The 18,260-nt window shown below is 53.1% G+C and overlaps 2 protein-coding genes across 4 annotated transcripts; both read left to right on the top strand.

The window, feature by feature from the left end:
• The first annotated feature begins 1,812 nt into the window (after window positions 1–1,812).
• BCKDK (branched chain keto acid dehydrogenase kinase) lies at window positions 1,813–6,067 on the top strand. Of its 2 annotated transcripts, none has more exons than XM_061401735.1 (12): window positions 1,813–1,921; window positions 2,511–2,880; window positions 3,007–3,075; window positions 3,172–3,282; window positions 3,566–3,613; window positions 3,694–3,813; window positions 3,893–3,991; window positions 4,185–4,258; window positions 4,594–4,722; window positions 4,812–4,901; window positions 5,364–5,522; window positions 5,615–6,067. In XM_061401735.1, the coding sequence occupies exons 2-12, from the start codon at window positions 2,686–2,688 to the stop codon at window positions 5,757–5,759; spliced, it is 1,239 nt and encodes a 412-aa protein (XP_061257719.1). In that variant the 5' UTR covers window positions 1,813–1,921; window positions 2,511–2,685; the 3' UTR covers window positions 5,760–6,067. The 2 variants fall into 2 exon arrangements, with proteins under 2 accessions (XP_061257719.1, XP_061257720.1); XM_061401736.1 differs by lacking the exon at window positions 1,813–1,921 and adding an exon at window positions 2,079–2,354.
• A 136-nt stretch (window positions 6,068–6,203) lies between these two features.
• On the top strand, window positions 6,204–18,248 carry KAT8 (lysine acetyltransferase 8). Of its 2 annotated transcripts, XM_061401733.1 has the most exons (12): window positions 6,204–7,394; window positions 8,345–8,770; window positions 9,980–10,054; window positions 10,129–10,304; window positions 14,057–14,110; window positions 14,210–14,374; window positions 15,107–15,196; window positions 16,887–17,027; window positions 17,128–17,221; window positions 17,309–17,459; window positions 17,582–17,736; window positions 18,075–18,248. In XM_061401733.1, exons 2-12 carry the CDS (start codon window positions 8,560–8,562, stop codon window positions 18,137–18,139), a joined length of 1,377 nt encoding a protein of 458 aa, XP_061257717.1. In that variant the 5' UTR covers window positions 6,204–7,394; window positions 8,345–8,559; the 3' UTR covers window positions 18,140–18,248. The 2 variants fall into 2 exon arrangements, with proteins under 2 accessions (XP_061257717.1, XP_061257718.1); XM_061401734.1 differs by lacking the exon at window positions 6,204–7,394 and having other exon boundaries at window positions 7,496–8,770.
• The last annotated feature ends 12 nt before the right edge of the window (window positions 18,249–18,260 follow it).

Below are 18,260 nucleotides of genomic sequence, written 5' to 3' on the forward strand. Positions count from 1 at the left end.
CTTAGTTGGGGCACGATGAAATCTTCCTTGCTGGCATGCAGGATCTCTTTTCCTGACCAGGGATTGAACCTGGGTCCCATGTATCTGGAGCAAGTAGTCTTAACCACTGACCATCAGGGAAATCTCCCGTATAATCTTTCTGGGCCTCTATCCCGTCCTGTGAAAAATGAGGATATTAATAGTACCTACCTCAGAGGTACTGTTACGAAGATGAAACGAACACATGTCAATCTCATAAACAAGGGCCTGACTGGAAGAGGGCACCCGTGGTGGTGCATGTCCAACCTCCACCGCCGGGAGGCAGCAGCGAGTCCCGGCCGGGCTCTGGGCCAGCGTGCAGGGTCAAACGAGGTGAGGCTCTTCCCGGATGTCTGCAGACTCTGACAGCAGCCGTCTCCCGCATTCCCGGTCTCGCCGCGGCCACGTGAGCGCAGAGTTCTGGCGCACTACAAGCACTTCTTTGCCTCAATGGGCACGCTGGCCTCCCACCGGAAGCATCCTCCCCTCTCCCTTCTTCTACTGGCTCAAGCCCTGCCTGCCTCCAGCCTCCTCCGGCTTCACTCCAGGATAGCGCCAGGATTCGGGAAAAGAGAGTGGGAATGGTGTGGAGATGAGGGGCAAAGGGGAAATCCAGAGACTCAGGGAGCCCCTTCCTCATGATCTGTGCAGACTTTCCAGCCAATTCCTCAGGCAGGCCAGCTGGTGGTAAAGGGTCCAGCTTTCACTGCGGAGGGCCCAGGTTAAATCCCTGGTCCCGGAACCAAGATTCCGCAAGCGGTAGGTCGCAGCTGAAAAAGGAAAAAAAAAAAAAAAAGATAACTTCAAAGACATCTCCCGCTTTACTTGCTTCTTTAAATTTTTAAAATATTTAGAATCCAGTCAGTTCAAGCACACATAAACACACTGAAAAGTCTCTCTCCCATCATCTCCTGCTTGGGAAAAAAAAAAAAAAAATTGTCTTTTCACTAGGCTCTCTGCATTTGGTCTCACATCCTAATTACTGTAGCCAAAGGGCTCTAAGGCGCAGATCTATTCCGTTAAAATCCCTCAATAACTTCTTACTACCTCAGGACAAATACAGGTCTGGTCACCTCATTCAGCCCCTCTCCTCTCAGACTCCACATGGCTCCATGCTCTTCTCTGTCATGATATGCCCTTCCCATTCCAGCTCCCAGGCGTGGCTGAGTCCTATTCACACTGCACGTGTATCAATTGTCTATCTATTGTCCATCAATTGTCTATCTTCCTCTACAGGTTGAGAAGGGTCTATTAACTCAAGACCAAATCTCTCCTAGCCCAGAATGTCACCTAATCAGTGTTTGTTGCTGATATTAATTAGTAATAATATTAATAACAATAGCTAATATAGTGTTAATTCCATGCCCAGCACTATTCTAGGCACTTTACATGGATAAATTCATGTAACCACACAACCCCAAGGTTGATACAACTTCATTTTACCAAGACAGGAATTAAAGTATTGAGTAATTTAAGTAACTTGCCCCAGATAGTGAATGACTGAGCTGGGTTTTGAACCAGGCACTTTGGTTTTCCACAAATGAGTCAAGACCTTGAGGAGAAGGACCAGACCTCAGAGAGGGAATCCAGATAGCGTTTGGTCTGTGCACGTTGCATCTCAGGATATTCTCGCCCTGTCCCATTTCTTTCCCGAGGGCCCGCTTCCCAGAGAGACTAGGTAACTCTGGGGTTATTTGGGGGGTCTAGGAGCAGGGACATAACTTCTCCGGGCTGGGCGCGAGGGTGCGAGTCCTCTGCTCCAAACTACAACTCCCAGGAGTCACCGGGCGCCCATAGCCCACGCGACGTCACGGCGGCAGAGGGCGCAGGCGGCTAGGCTCGCCCGGCCCGGTCGACTGTTGGCCTGTACCGCTCGGACCCTGGCCCTGGCTCTGGCCCAGCGGTAAGGGGAGCGACCTGCGCAGACCATGCCCGCTAAGGCTTCGCATCACTTGACCGCACCCTCCGCCTTTGCCCTGGATCGTTGGAGCGCGCGTGGAGGGCGGGGGTGGGGGGACCAGCATCTAGCATATGGGGGAGATCTGGGCTGAACCAAGTGGCCCTGCGGAGGGAGGGACCTAGATGGGGACTCCCGAGCCGCTGCTTCCATGCAGCCAAACCTCGGTGCACAATTCTTTGTGCCACACGTATGCAGGCCAGACCCCAGTCGGGGTCTGAAGGGGCCGGATTAGGGGTCAGCCCCGCCCCTTGAACGAGGTGCAGCGGATCCGAGAGATCAGGGGCAAGGTTTCGGGCTGGACTGGTCTAAGGATCCCCTCCCCTCCAAGCTACCAGATAGAGCCTTAGATTGAAGAATAGTAACTCCAGAAAGCAAGGTGATCCAGGCTCTCCCTGTGTGTGTGTGTGTGTTTGGGGAGATGGTTGAAGGGGTTGGGCAGAGATGGTCAAATCTGATTATACCTGTGCTCACGTAGAGAGAGGGCACTTCTGGATTCAGATCCGTACAACTACCCCTTTCCCCGCCTTGGTAGATGGGAGCTGCTCCCCGGAGGCTGAGCTGGTCAGCATCGTCAACCGGTGCTCACCCCTGAAGTCAGAGAAGAGTCCCTGCCTACCCACATCCTTCTTGCCCAGTGTTGGGGTCGCCTCCGTCTATCGGGTCCTCAGCCCTACTGGCCACCCAGTCCAGTTCAAAGGAACAGAACGATGATACTGGCTTCGGTGCTGGGGAGCGGACCCCGGGGCGGGCCACCCCTCCGGCCTCTCTTGGGGCCCGCACTCTCGCTCCGGGCCCGCTCCACATCAGCCACTGATACCCACCATGTGGAAATGGCACGGGAGCGCTCTAAGACCGTCACCTCCTTTTACAACCAGTCAGCCATTGACGTCGCAGCGGAGAAGGTGTGCAGCTAGGGCGGTGAGGCCTGGGTCTGGAGCTGGAGTGGGTGTCCGGGGAAGGGGTGAAGCTAATATGGCCGGGGGCAGGGCGTTGGAGATACTACGCTCAAAGGCCCTCTGTCCCTTCAGCCTTCAGTCCGTCTCACTCCAACCATGATGCTCTATTCAGGCCGCTCTCAGGATGGCAGTCACCTCCTGGTAAGATTTCCTGCTTCTTGTTTTGCTCTTGGGCCCTGGAGCTCTGACCCAGCCCCCCAGCCCCTGGCCTTAACTTCCCTCTTCTCTTTCTTCTAGAAAAGTGCCCGCTACTTGCAGCAGGAGTTGCCAGTGAGGATCGCTCACCGCATCAAGGGCTTCCGCAGCCTTCCTTTCATCATTGGCTGCAACCCCACCATACTGCACGTGGTAAGATGGCCTCAAGGGGGCATAGGAAAGGACCTTAAGTCAGTGTGCCCACCACCCATGGGGCAGATAGGGAGAGGGAACCAGAGTGGTAGAGACCTACCTGCCTAAAGGTTTCTGAGTCCTAGAGGACTCGGCCCAAGCTTTCATGGAGACTTGAAAGACCATGATGGGTTCGGAACCCAATGAACTGGGGTGGATGGCAGTCCCCATAGGTGGTCATGGCTGACTGTTCTCTACCTGTGCCCAAAGCATCCTTGTGAATTCCAACACCTCTTCCTTGCAGCACGAGCTGTACATCCGTGCCTTCCAGAAGCTGACAGACTTCCCTCCGGTGAGGGCTGGGCCAGGGCAGGGTGAGGGGCTGAGAGGTCAGGGCTGGACCACCCACGCTCACGACTACGTGGCTTGCAGATCAAGGACCAGGCGGATGAGGCCCGATACTGCCAGCTGGTGCGACAGCTGTTGGATGACCACAAGGACGTGGTGACCCTCTTAGCGGAAGGCCTGCGTGAGAGCCGGAAGTACATAGAGGTGAGGGCAGCACAATGTGGGCCCAGACCTGGTAGGGTCCTGGGAAAGGCACCAGGTTTCTGAGGCCTGCTGTTTATAGGATGAGAAGCTCGTCCGCTACTTCTTAGACAAGACGTTGACTTCAAGGCTTGGGATCCGTATGTTGGCCACCCACCATCTGGCACTACATGAGGACAAGGTGGGGCGCCGGGACCTGAGTATGTCAAGTGGACCAGAGGGAGCTGAGCCAGGAGCCCCGTTGGACTGGGGACCTGGTCCATGGGTCTGGGGAGAGCCCTGGGGCTGCTTCCATAGTCTAGAGTTTACAAGCTTTTGTTGCCCAAGATGTGGGTAGAGGTGATCTCTGGTCCTGACCTTCTTTCTCCTACCAGCCCGACTTTGTTGGCATCATCTGCACTCGCCTGTCACCGAAGAAGATTATTGAAAAGTGGGTGGACTTTGCCAGGTGAGGCTAGAATGGTTAAGGAAATGGACATCATCGGGCAGGGAAGGTCTGGGTCTGAGCACTTGCCCAGGATGTGGTCCAGGGCAGGATTTCTCAACTGTGGTACTGTTCATGTTTTGGGCCAGATTATTCTTTTCTGTAAGGGGCTGGCCTGTGCTTGTTAGGATGTTCAGAAGGATCCCTGGCTTCTACTCACTTGATGCCAGTAATATTCCCCAGTTGTGGCAAACAAAAATGTTGCTAGGGATTGCAAAATGTCCTTGGGAGGGTGGGGACAGAATCAGCTCCAGTTGAGACCCACTGGTTGGAATCTGAACCCTTGCTCCTATCCACAGACGCCTGTGTGAGCACAAGTATGGCAATGCACCCCGAGTCCGCATCAACGGACACGTGGCTGCCCGTTTCCCCTTCATCCCAATGCCACTGGACTACATCCTACCTGAGCTGCTCAAGAACGCCATGAGGTGGGCCGCTGGATGTATTGGATGGGGGCAGATGGGAACTGAGGTGAGGCGGGGCACCACCACCTACTGGTATTTGGCCCCTTGCACAGAGCCACAATGGAGAGTCACCTCGACACTCCCTACAATGTCCCAGATGTCGTCATCACCATCGCCAACAATGATATCGATCTCGTCATCAGGTTTGCCTTGGGTGCAAGTTGGGTGGTATGGATGCGGGTTTCTGGGCACTGTTTCTGATCTGCTGAATGACCTCAAGCTTAGTGAGACTTAGTGTTTCAGGACAATCTCTGGTCCTGAGATTGCCGTGAGCTGGACATGAGTTGATCTGGGGCCAATTGCAGGCCCCAGGGGCCTGCCTTTGTCAGAAACTGAGGGGCCCAGAGCAGGGAAAGAGTCAGAAATATGGTGCTGGGCAGAGAATAAATGTCAAGTCCTGTGAGAAGGTTTAAGCAGTCAGTGGCAGAAGTGAGGGTGGAGAAAAGTAGCTTATAAAAAGCAAGGCCCAAGAGTCCAGGTGACCACATTCCATGTTTGGGTGGGTGGAAGGGACAGGAAGGCCGACTTAGCACTCACTGTCTGCTTGGGAGGTAGTGAACCCCCACCAAAGCTGAGCCAAACCCCCGTTACCGTCATCCTGCCAGGATTTCAGACCGGGGCGGGGGAATTGCTCACAAAGACCTGGATCGGGTGATGGACTACCACTTCACTACAGCTGAGGCCAGCACCCAGGACCCCCGGATCAGCCCCCTCTTTGGCCACCTGGACTTGCACAGTGGTGGCCAGTCAGGACCCATGCACGGGTGAGGCCCCATCTGGCCAGAACAGAGGGGTGGGAGGGCCCAGGAGACTCAAGCCTCTGAAGCCTGTGTCCTGTCCCCCCGCCCACCCCCAGCTTTGGCTTCGGGCTGCCCACTTCGCGGGCCTACGCAGAGTACCTCGGTGGTTCCCTTCGGCTGCAGTCGCTGCAGGGCATTGGCACAGATGTCTACCTACGGCTCCGTCACATCGATGGCCGGGAAGAAAGCTTCCGCATCTGACCTCGCAGCCCTAGGCTGGCTGGCCTACCCAGGCTGGGCCACACTCCCTGCCAGGACCTCCCGGACCCGGCAGGGTACCACCCTGCTCCACACTGCTGCATCTCGGGTCTTAGGGCCCCAAACAGGTGGACTTACATGGAGCCAGGCACCGGCCCTCTTCCATAGGGTCCACTGCTTCCCTGCCTCCAGGCCTTAGAGGGGAGGAAGTGGGGACCCTCGAGGTCTCCCGCACCAGCTCCGTCATTCTCGTTCCTGGGGAACCCCACTTTGACCTGCTGTTTGTTATTAAAGTTCACATTTTGAATGCCCTCTCAGGCCCCATGTGTGGGGAGGGCAGATGAACCTTTGTTTCTGCCCTCTTTCAGGTCCCCTGGACCCTGGGTTTAACTAGTTCATGTCCTGGTCTCTTAACCATCCTCACTGCCTGGCAGACCAGGAACAGAATTGGCCCTGGGTTTCCTGCACAGTAAATTTAACGGGAGTGGGGATGAGTCGGGCAGTTTGTGCAAACCTCTCATTCATTTCATTTCCCAAATGTTTCTGCCTCCCAGACAATATGGAAGGCCCAGGTTGGCCCAGCTTCAGGCCTCAGTTCCGATTCTTCCCAGCAGTCACAGGTCATAGAGGTGAAGGTGACCCAGCTGGGCACTCTTCTGAGCCACCTGATGCCTAAACCTGAGTAAGGAAGGTTAAAAATACTGTCTGCCAGCCGTGCCTGCTATTGCCAAGTAAAAGAACACACAGGATTGTGCCCTGGCAGGCCCCAGAGGACAGTGGGGCCCGGGTAGGGAGGGCAAAGGGCTCCAGGGAGCAGGTGGTGGTGACCCCCCTAGCACCCATCTTGCCAGGAAGGAAGAAGGCTTAAAGCCTACTTGGTGGGACTGGTGATGGAAATGGGGGACTGAGGGGAGACAGGAATTGTATCTGGTGGTGGGAAACCCTAGTGATTTGCCAGGCTGAAAATCTTGCTGCTGCAGTGCTGGGGGGAGGAGGAGGGGGAGGCTGGAGAGGCAGATAGTAGTCAGGGTGAAAGACCTTGAAATTACAGCCCAAGAAGTGTGAGTTTTATCCTGGAGGTAGCAGGGATCCATGGAAGGGTTTGAAGCTAGGAAGGGTGGTTAGATTCCCTAGAGTGAATTGTTCAGTCATGTCTGACTCTTTGCCACCTTGTGGACCATATAGTCCATGGACTTCTCCAGGCCAGAATACTGGAGTGGGTAGCCTTTCCTGTCTCCAGGGGATCTTTTCAACCCAGGGATCAAACCCATGTCTCCCGCATTGCAGGTGGATTCTTTACCAGCTGAGCCACCAGGGAAGCCCTGGATTCCCTAGAAGCACATCTTACAAAGATTTGTATCCAAGCAATTTGTTGAGAAAGTGCTTCCAGAAGGGAGTAGGGGAGGCAGGAAAGGGAAGGGCAGGAGGCCAGGCAAGAGAGGTAAGCGGCACAGTCATTGATGGACTCCTCTGCTGGATGATCATTTGTTTATTGTCCATATTTGATTGGGCAGGTACTTAAAACTCCCAGACTGAGAACTTCCATTTTCAGCTCTTTGAAAGCAAAACAGTTCCATTAACTTGAGAGACTTTTCACCAAACAAGCCTCTGGTGCTGGCTTCTGAAAGCACATCAAAGGTAATATGAGCACAAGGAAGCAACAAAAAATGATTCTGTGGGATCTGTGTGAATCATCAACATAATTCTAGGGGTGGGTGGAGAGGGAACAAGTACTACAGTGTTAATTTTAAATTTTTTTCTTGCCTGACTTATTTCTTCCGTTTCATATGCTGCCATAAGGGCATTTACCACTTCCTCCAAACTTCTTTATTTCCCCAAAGCCAAGTTACCAGCTCTTCCCACTGCCATCGCTCACAGATACTTAGATGTTTCCTGATCTGTAACCTCATCCTTAGGCCTTGGGCATTCCACTCCTCTTAGAATTGTTTCAAAGCCCAATAGCCAAATTACAAGTCAGGTATGACTCAGAGTGGCCAAAGGGAATGTTTATTGAGCACCTACCCTGTCTGGCATTGTGCAACATGCACTTGTTTTATATACGTAAGAGATAAATATATGGTTCAATCTTTATGGTTATATGGTTTATACAGTGTAACATTTAACGACATTCTGGGAATGGACACTCACAGTGTAGGGTCAGAACCCAGAATTCCTCACTTATTAAGCCCAAGACGCTGCCCATTATGTCCAGGGCCTTTGGCTATTTTCTGTTTAGGGAACTTGGTCATTTCTTTACAAACGCTTGATTCTGTGCGAGTGATTTATTGGACCTGCTTCCCTAATCCGATCTCCTTTTCCCATCCTGAACAAGGAACGCAGTTTCTTAAGTCTTTAAAAACGGGAGACCAGTATTTGGCTGGTGGAAGTGCATGGGATGGGTGTTAACCTCAGGCTCATCGCCCTAAAGCCAGGCATCCAGGGAGGCTGCTCTGGCTCCGCCGTGGTAAACTGGGGGCAGCGCCGCCCGATAACTGGCACATCTTGGCTTCCTCAGGCACCGGAAGTCTTAAAAAGATAGAGCTGAGACATCACATCAGGAAAGCCTTTCTCCTCTCTTTTAACTCTAGGGTGCAGCCATAATTCCAAACAGAAAACTCCAGGGTAACCGGCACAGTCAACGTCAATCTGGCCTGGCGCCGCGGAGACAGTCACACTAGCCAACGAGCTCCTGCCACGTCACAGACCCCGCCCTCTAGCTTGCTGCAGACTCCGCCGTGCTTCATTGACCCGGATCTAAAGGCGCTACGTGGCGCTATATTCTGTCGTCACTTCCACTACAACGATGGCGGCACAGGGAGCAGCTGCGGCGGTTGCGGCGGCGACTTCAGGGGTCGCGGGGGAGGGCGAGCCCGGACCCGGGGAGAATGCGGCGGTCGAGGGGACCGCTCCGTCCCCAGGCCGCATCTCTCCGCCGACCCCGGCGCGCGGCGAGCCTGAAGTCACCGTGGAGATCGGAGAAACATACCTGTGCCGGCGGCCCGATAGCACCTGGCGTGAGGGCGGGGCCCAAGGCCAGGGGGCGGGGCCTAAGGGCGGGGCGGGGCCTGAGAGGGGTAGAACACGGTCTTTTGGACTTGCCCCGGCGCCGCCTACAATCCCCACAGCCTGGGCTTTAGCCAGTCTTCCTTCTGTGTTTTAGAGCCCCCATTCCACTTCCTTGCCCAGTCTTAGGCTTCATTCCCTTTTTTTGTTAACCTGCTTCCTCACTGGTCTCCCTTGTGTCTGTGACTTCCCCTTCTTATCCATCCCCTACAGCCGCCAGCGGAGAAGACCTCCCGGAACACAAAAACGAGCTTCCCCTCCCTTCTATTTTTTTGCGTCATTTCCAGAATAACCCCCAAATACCTTAGAATGGCCTTCGTCTTTGTCACCTCTCTGTTTTTTAGCACCCCTAGCAAAGGCCATTGACGGACCAGACCACGCTCTTAAGACCATATGCCTTTTACTGCTGGCTAGCCCCACTCATCCTTTTAGCATCATATCCCCTGTGATGTCACTCTTGACTCCCTTCAGGCAGAGTGAGTCGTTCCCTTCTGTATATTCCTGCAACATTTTCTTCATACCTGAGCTACGGTATATGTACCATTGTGTTGTCATTGTCTGTCTTCTATCAAAGTGTGAACTTCTGGAGGGCAGGACCGCTCATGATTCATCAGTGTATCTTCTGTACCCAGCAGCAGCCCAGCTCAGGGCCAGACTTGCAGTGGTTGCCTTACTCATTTGTTGAATGGTCCGCCATTTGGTGCTGTACTGAAAGCTTATTACCATTTGAGGGGGGCGCTGTTATCCTTATTTACACATGAAAGCGCTGAGGCTCAGAAAGCCAAAATAACTTGTTCAGTTAAATATAGCTAGGAAGTGGGGCTGTTTGAGTCCACAACTAGCTCTCATGACTTCTGAACAAGTGAATGACTGAGTATAGTAATACAGACCTTGAATTTGGAGCCAGACTTGAATTCGGTTAAATGTGCTTATTACTTTTCAAATAGTGAGCATACCTACTTTTCAAATAGGTAAGCCTCAGTTTCCTTGTCTCTAGTATAAGAATAAGAGCCCCAATCTGGCCCACCTCAAGACAGTGATTGAAGGGAGTGGCAGAGGTGAGCAGATGAGGTTAGCTTCGGAATCTGGCAACCTGCTCCTCTGTCACTCATTCCAGCCCCGTTTTCTTTCTCAGTGATCCTAGCCTTTTCCCTTCACAGATTCGGCTGAAGTGATCCAGTCTCGAGTGAACGATCAAGAAGGCCGAGAGGAATTCTATGTACACTACGTGGGCTGTGAGTAATCAGGTCCGGGTGCGGGGTTGGGGGAGAACGCTAAAGGGCAGCACCTTCATGACCCATCCTCACAGTTAACCGGCGATTGGATGAATGGGTCGACAAGAACCGGCTGGCGCTGACCAAAACAGTGAAAGATGCTGTGCAGAAGAACTCAGAGAAGTACCTGAGTGAGCTGGCCGAGCAGCCGGAGCGCAAGATCACTCGAAACCAAAAACGCAAGCATGATGAGATCAACCACGTGCAGAAGGTCCGGATCCCTTCCCTTCCCCAGTGCCTTCCCCTTCCCCGGGTCCCTCCCCTTCCCCGGGTCCCTCCCCTTCCCTGGGTCCCTCCCCTTCCCCGGGGCCCCAGGAGGCTCAGCATCCTCTCTGACTAACCTTGGTCCTGGTGCCACACCCACAGCAGCTCCCATTGCTTAAGCTCCTGCAGTATATGGGGGACTATCTACCTCTTCCCAGGTATTCTTCACAGACGAGAAAACTGAGGCTCAGAGAGGGTGAGAGCTTGGCTGTAGTCTTGTAGCAAGGAACTGACACAGCTGGGACTGGAACTCAGGCCTCTTGCAGCTTTTATGCCCCTCTTGGCTGTGCCACATTGACAAACAGACCTGCAAGTTCCGAGGGAAGGAAGAGAATAAGTGATTTAGGGGTACTTGCAGTTGCCAACCCTTGTGCTGAGTGCTGTGCCTGGATAAGCTCATCAGGTCCTCTGTAACAACTTAATGCCACAGAGCTAATTAATTCTTTTTGAGGAAAGCAGGAAGCAGACTCAGAGAGGTTAAGTAACTTGCCTAAGGTCACACAGCTAGTATATAAAAGGGTGGGCTGAAATTAGAGTAATAATGGCACATTTATTGGCTTGTGAGCCACAGTATTAGGCAAAGTATTCTAGAACATGATCTCATTGAAATTTCACAGCAACTCTGTGAGGTAAACTTTATATCCCCAGTTTATAAGGGAGGTGCAGGTAGTTTTAGGAACCCAGTCAGGAATTAGATTTGCCAATTGGATTGTTCTACTTTGGGGCACAAGCCCTTAGCCCTGACTTGGAAATATCCTAAAAACTCCTGCCATTTATTTCCAAAGCTTGGATTTGGGGACTTCCCTAGTGGTCCAGTGGTTAAGACTCTGTCCTTCCAATGCAGGGGGTGTGAGTTCAATCCCTGGTTGGGGAACTAAGATCTCTCATGCCTCTGGGCTAAAAAAAAATAGAAGCAAAATTTGGGTTCTTTTCTTGAAGCCAGCCTGCCCCTGGAGGGTTTCTTTTCTCCCATTTTGAGCCTCAGTTTCTTGATTTGTGAAATGGAGTGTGCAGATGAGAAGAGGCTTTATGAAGCTCTTAAGGAACCCAAATTTTTGGTATTTTCACCCAGCAATTGCATCCTGAGCACTCATTGTGGGTTTTGCAGCAATGGTTTGCAGACTGTGGGGCACAGCTATTAGTAGGTAGCAAGATGAGTTCAGTGGGTTGTGGTCATTTAAATTTAAAAAATGGAATAACTAAGATAAAGTACAAACTATCAGTATATTGTCCTTTAATAAAGGTAAGTTGAGAAGTTTTTATTTCACATATAAATATACATGGGTGTATACACAGACTGCCAACTGGTTAACAGTGCTGTCATTTAAAAAAAAAAAAATTATTTTTAAATGCTTTGAATGAGAAAGATCTCTCACCGGGGATTCCTGGTGGTCCAGTGGTTAGGACTCGGCGTCTTCACTGCCATGGCCCAGATTCAGCCCCTGGTCGGGGAACTAAGATTCCGCAAGCCATGTGGCGAGAAGAAAACCCGAAAGATGTCTCTAAAGCACCATATAAGGCAGCACTGTCCTACTGAACATCCTGTGATGGAAATGGAAATGTGCTATATCTGTGTTGTCTGATACAGTAGCCACTACCCACTTGTGGCTATTGAGTACTTGAAATGTACTGAGAATTGAATTTTATTTTGAATGTAATGAACTTAAATCTAAGTAGCTGCTTGTGGCTAGAGGCTACTTTATCCCGCATCACAGTCTAAGGTTTGCTCAGCTCCCCAGCCAGGTTGCCTTGGTAAATTAAGCCTCAAAGATGTCTTTCTAAGCTGGCAGTCAGCATGGTGGATGACCGTGGACCAGTGGTGGTCAAAGAGTGAATAACCAGCAGATTACTCAAAGAATGAATAATCAGCAAGTTAACCAAAGAATGAATAATCAGTGAGTTAACGATTAGCAAGGTTCTCCAGGGCCTCATTAATGTTTAATTCTAAATAAATTACAGCATTTATTGAAAAGTAGTGTTTTTGTAGTTCTTTAACCCATTTGCAGAAGAGGACTGATTTGTGAATTGGGAGATGTGTTTTAAAGAGGCACATGAGGAGGAAAAGCTCCCTTGCCTCATCTTTGCAGGGGTTTAGCTTTGGTGTTGGACAGACCGGAGGCCCATGCCCCACTCTGCTTGGTCCCGGTTCTGTGAGCCCACTTCTCCATGCCTCAGTTTCTTCTGTGCGGTGTGGATAGTGAGCACTCCCATCTCAGGCTCATGCTGAGTAATGTCTATGATGTGAGCACTTGGTACTTGGAACAAATGGCAGCTGGCTAGTCCCCAAGAGCGAATGACCTCATTTCTCCCTGTTTACTTCTCTGTAAAGCAGAAGTAAGAATATTGTGTCTCCACATTGCCAAAGGGTTAAATGAGGCCATCCGGCCAAGTGCTTGGTAGAAAGGGCTCTGGGTAAGACACTGGCCCCTGTCTCCCTTCTGAACCACAAGGCAAGGCTGCCGTCTTCTCTGGTGTAGGTCCCAGGCTTTCCTGGGTCACTTGTCAGGCTGGCCTTGGTTCCCTTTGCAGCCTCTGGCCTAGAACCTGGGCAGGCTATGATTGCCACGTGAGTTATATCCCTGCCTTCCAAAGACTTGGAAAATAGGGAAACCAAGATGGGGGAGATGGTGGGTACTGTTGTTGAGCAAGGCATTCCTGACCTGGGAAGGAATGTATTCTGGCTCAGAAGAATCCAGTCAGGCCTCCTGGATAGGGTTGGGAAGGGTGCTGGGCCTTCAAAGACAGAAAGAGCACAGTAAAAACAATGACACGTGATCACTCGCCACGCTCTGCCCCGTCAGGCACTCGCCTGGCTCATGCTCGGTACCAGGCTGAGTAAGCGTTTTCTGGCAGCTGTAGAAGAGGGAATGACATGGAGGCTGGGAGGAACTGCATGCGCAAAGGCGTGAAGACCAGAAACAGGACTGTCAACAGCAGAGCAGGGTTGAGCTGAGACAGAGGGCTGGGAATGCCCAGGCCTTGTCACCAGCTGTCCAGACCTGACATGGTGGCAGTGGCTATTCGGGGTGGGGCAGAAGGAACCAATTCCAGAGATGACAAAGAGGTAGCACTGACAGGACGTGGCCATTATTCGAATGCCAGGCTGAGCGAGGAGGAGGAGCCTGGTGAGCAGGCTCATTATTGGTCTGGGGCAGTTGGCCCAAGGGTGATGCTTCCCAGTGAGTTGAGGAACCCAGGAGGATGAACAGGTTTGCAGGAGGAAAGGCCAAATTCCTTTCTGGACACCTGGGGCCCGCTGTGCCTGTGGGAGGGGCCTCTGGAGCCGTCCCATGTGCAGGAAGGAGGTCCAGGCACACTGGGGTGTCCCTACCGGTTCCTGATACGAGCGCAGAAGACCAGACCTGTTATTTCCTCTGTCTCCCAACAACTATGGCAGAACTGGATTGATCCGATTGGAAACACCGAAGCTCTTAGCAACCTAAGGAGTCAAGCCAGACCTTTTGATCCTAGCCCTGTTCATTAGGCAAACAGTCCAGATTTGAGCATCAGGGGGCTCTGGGATGGGTGGGTGGGTGGGTGGGCAGATGGGAGAGGGACTTGGACCAGCCAGCTCCGAAACCAGGTAAAATAAGCTTGCTCGATCTCCAGTTATTGTAGTTTAAGGGATGGGGTCTGGAAAACAGAAGAGGTGGCCTGACCCCTTCTATTCATCTCCATCCACTGCTCTTTCTCACTCAGACCTATGCAGAGATGGATCCCACAACAGCAGCCTTGGAGAAGGAACATGAGGCGGTAAGTACGGGGAGGGATCCTAAGCGGAGCTGCCCCTTCCCTGTTGCTCCTTTTGCCCCGACCAAGCCCACCTTCCCTCCACTCCCACCTCGCCCACAGATTACCAAGGTGAAGTACGTGGACAAGATCCACATTGGGAACTACGAAATCGACGCCTGGTACTTCTCCCCATTCCCTGAAGACTATGGGAAACAGCCCAAGCTCTGGCTCTGCGAGTACTGTCTCAAGTATATGAAATACGAGAAGAGCTACCGCTTCCACTTGGTGAGGCTGGGCTGGGTCTGGTGCACGCAGGGGGTGGTTGTTGAGGCTAGGGCTTCCTGAAAGAGTGGCCAGGGGAAGGAGAGACAGGCCCACAGCTGTAGATCCAAGGAAAAGCTGGCCCGGGTGGAGAGACCTGGCTTCCAGGCCTGACTCTGCCTTGGCTGGAGCCTCCCCAGACCTCAGGTTCCTCTTCTGTGGAATGGGGGCTTTCTGGGGTCCCTGGCCCTCACCACATATTTAGCAAGGCCAGTCCAGTGCCAGGTTCCTCTGTGCAAAAGAGGAAGTCAGCACAGCCCCGAGCCATGGGACCACGACTCCTGGACTGTTGGAATGCTTGGCCACACACAGGAGCCACCTGGCTGGCGTGGTGGTGTTTCCCACAGGGTGGATTTTTAGGCAGATGTGTATGGTTTAGGAAACAACCTTGTCCTGGCTGCTGGCCCTCCAGAGCCAGGCTGAGCTGGACTTGTAATTATCCTGCTGTGTGATGTTCATGCCAGTTACCTGGCCTGTTACTGTGCCTCAGTTTCTCCATCTGTAAAAGGATTCATCTCCTTAGATGGTTGGGTGAGTTACTTGATACAGGTGAAGGGTCGATCCCCAGGGTCTCCAACTGGGGAAGTGGAGAGAAGCGGAGGCCTGCTGTCAGCCACACGGGGTGGGGGATGGGGTGCCCAGCGGGGAACCTCGGGACCCCACATCTGTGCCTCCCCTCTCTCACCCCCCACCCAGGGCCAGTGCCAGTGGCGGCAACCCCCAGGAAAGGAGATCTACCGCAAGAGCAACATCTCTGTGTATGAAGTGGATGGCAAAGACCACAAGGTGAGCCCTTGGGTAGAGTTACCATGGAAATGGGGGACGCGCTAGGCACTTCCTGATGATCCTCACCATCGATAAAGGACAGAGGCCAGCCTTAGCATGAGAAGCGGCCTGCGGGCTTGTGCTTAACCTGGCACCCAGCGTGTGTTCTGTGCAAAGTAAGCTGCCTATGGTGCTTATTTACTCTCAGCTTCTGGGTTTCCCTTCTGTCCCTGAGGGATTTGGCTTCTGAGGGGGTAGCTGGGGGTGGCTTAGGCTCAGGTGCTTCTGGAACCCAGAGTGTAGATTGTCTGGCCTCAGGGTATTGTTCAAACCTGCATTTTCTTTCTGCCTGAAGAAATGGTGTTTGTTTTTCCTGGGTGGGAACTGCTCTGTGTGCGGTTTCCTGCCCGAGAGCTCTGGCTCTGACGCCAAGTTCCTTGTTCCTGAAGGACTTCAGTGGGGCGGTGTCTGGTCTCTGGAGCGTGCTTTGCTGTCGTGGACAGCTTGGCCTTTGCCTGCTCAGTCTAGGAGGGTCTCGCCGAGGGTCCCCGGTTCCCGTGCAAGGGCAGCGGAGTGTAAGATGCAGGGGGCTGGCTTCTGAGTGGTTCCGGGCTTCAAATCGCCCTGTCACTTCCTTGCTGACCTTGGACAAGTTGCTTAAGGTCTTCTGTTCCTGTTTTCTCCTCTTTAAGACAGGAGTCATGCTAATATTTACCTACGAGACTTGTTAATGGAATAAATGAAACAGCAAAGTCAAGTACTTAGCCCAGTTCTTGGAATTGAGCAGGAACTTAGTAAACACGGGCTTTTGCCAGCCTTGTGATGAATAGCTTGCTAAATAGCCTCACGTGAGCCCCCTGTTCTGCCTTCCTGAACATCAGTGGGGTGGGGGTTGGGGTTGGAGGGGCAGAAAGAGACAGAGCAGAGACGTGGGTGTTCTTTCAGCTCCACCCTGTACAGCTTTGAGGCCTCAGGCAGTCCCTCACCCTTACAGATCCTCAGTTTCCTCCTAAGCAAAATGGGTCAATGGTGCTGGGCTCACACAGCTGTCGGGTCAGGTGAGAGTGGTGGTAAAAGGTGTCCTTGATGTCTGCCATGCAGCCAACCTCAAGGTCCCACTGGCCCTCCTGACATTGGTCTCTGGCCTGGCACATCCGATGGGGTAGATAGTTTGGGCTGTGGAGTCAGGCTCAAGGGTTGTTCATCTGCAGACATTTACCAACCCCCCAGGTTCACCCTTCGCCATGTGCTAGGTCTGAGGGCACGGCTATGAGCAGACAGAACTCACACACCAGCTTGAGTCCTGCCCTGGCGCTCAGCAGGTGGGGGACCTTGGGCGAGCCACTGTCTCCTCTGAGCCTGTTTCCTGAGCTGAAAGAGAAGAGTCTGTGTCTCTAAAGATCAAACTCCTCTTGAGTGCTCAGCAGCAGTAGCCGTGATTAGCCCGGCTCTGCTGTGACCTCCTTGAGTGTTTGTACCTATCTAATTTTCCATTTCCCTGTCCATTAGAAATTGACTCTAAGACTCCTTGCAATGCTAAACACGGCCGTTCTGGTGAGGCTCCCACTTCTCACCGGGCTAGCACTGGCTACTCTCTGGAGCCTGGCACTTGGAACAGGCAGAGTGATAGTACCTGCCCAGACCTTGATGGAGCTAGGTGGAGGCGTTCTGCCTGCCGCTGAGCCTGCTTCCACCCACCCCCACCCCTCAGATTTACTGTCAGAACCTATGTCTGCTGGCCAAGCTCTTCCTGGACCATAAGACGCTATACTTTGATGTGGAGCCGTTCGTCTTTTACATCTTGACGGAGGTGGACAGGCAGGGGGCCCACATCGTCGGCTACTTCTCAAAGGTGCTGGGAAGCCCAGGTTGAGGGAGGTGGGGGGCGGGGGGTGGATGAACCCGAGTAGGGGCTGAGTCTCCCCAGAGACCCTGACCACCCACCCCTGCAGGAGAAGGAGTCCCCAGATGGGAACAATGTGGCCTGTATCCTGACGCTGCCCCCCTACCAGCGCCGTGGCTACGGGAAGTTCCTCATTGCTTTCAGTGAGTGGTTCCTGCAGGAAGGGCGACAGTGATGAGGGGTGCCAGGGTAGGGTGGGTCCTCAGTTTCCTCGTTTCCACCACCTCCAGGCTATGAGCTCTCGAAGCTGGAGAGCACGGTCGGCTCCCCAGAGAAGCCACTGTCTGACCTGGGCAAGCTCAGCTACCGCAGCTACTGGTCCTGGGTCCTGCTGGAGATCTTGCGAGACTTCCGGGGCACCCTGTCCATCAAGGACCTTAGGTAAGTCCTCCCATAGGGAAGGACTCTCCTCTGACTGCCAGTGATCCCCTCTCCTTGGCCCCTCCCAGCCAAATCCCTCAAGTAGACCTCTCTCCAGCATCTGCTCTAATCTGTTTGTGTAGCCAGATGACGAGCATCACTCAGAATGACATCATCAGCACCCTCCAGTCCCTCAACATGGTCAAGTACTGGAAGGGCCAGCACGTGATCTGTGTCACACCCAAGCTGGTGGAGGAACACCTCAAAAGCGCTCAGTATAAGAAACCACCCATCACAGGTGGGTAAAGAGGCTGCCCTAGGGGGGTGTGTGTGTGTGTGTGAGTGAGTGAGTGGTGGGGTATAGGTGTAAGGACCTCCAGGAGCCAAGGCCTCCTTTTTGCTGTCACCTGATCCCAAACCAGTCTGACCAGCTCCCAGGACCAAGCCTGAGGCAGGCCACTCATTCCTGGACTTCCCTCTCCACCCCTACCCCCACCCCAGGAATCAGTCTGCCCTTGTTCCCATCTGCAGGTGAAACCTGGCCTGGGCCCAGGGCAGAGCAGCTGGGGTGACCGGCCCAGTCAGGGGAGCGGGGTGGGGGCCGTCCTGCCTCTCATCTGTCTTTTCTCCCTGCAGTGGACTCCGTCTGCCTCAAGTGGGCACCCCCCAAGCACAAGCAAGTCAAACTCTCCAAGAAGTGAGCGGCCTGCGCCTCTGCTCCTGGACCCACGCCTCCTTGCCCCCAGCCTGTAAATATGTACAGACGTGTGTCATCCTTTTTTTAATAAAGTAAGTGCTGCCAGTGTCCCACAGCTGATGGGC

This window comes from Bos javanicus, chromosome 25 (assembly GCF_032452875.1).
Source record: "Bos javanicus breed banteng chromosome 25, ARS-OSU_banteng_1.0, whole genome shotgun sequence".
Classification (NCBI taxonomy): domain Eukaryota; kingdom Metazoa; phylum Chordata; class Mammalia; order Artiodactyla; family Bovidae; genus Bos; species Bos javanicus.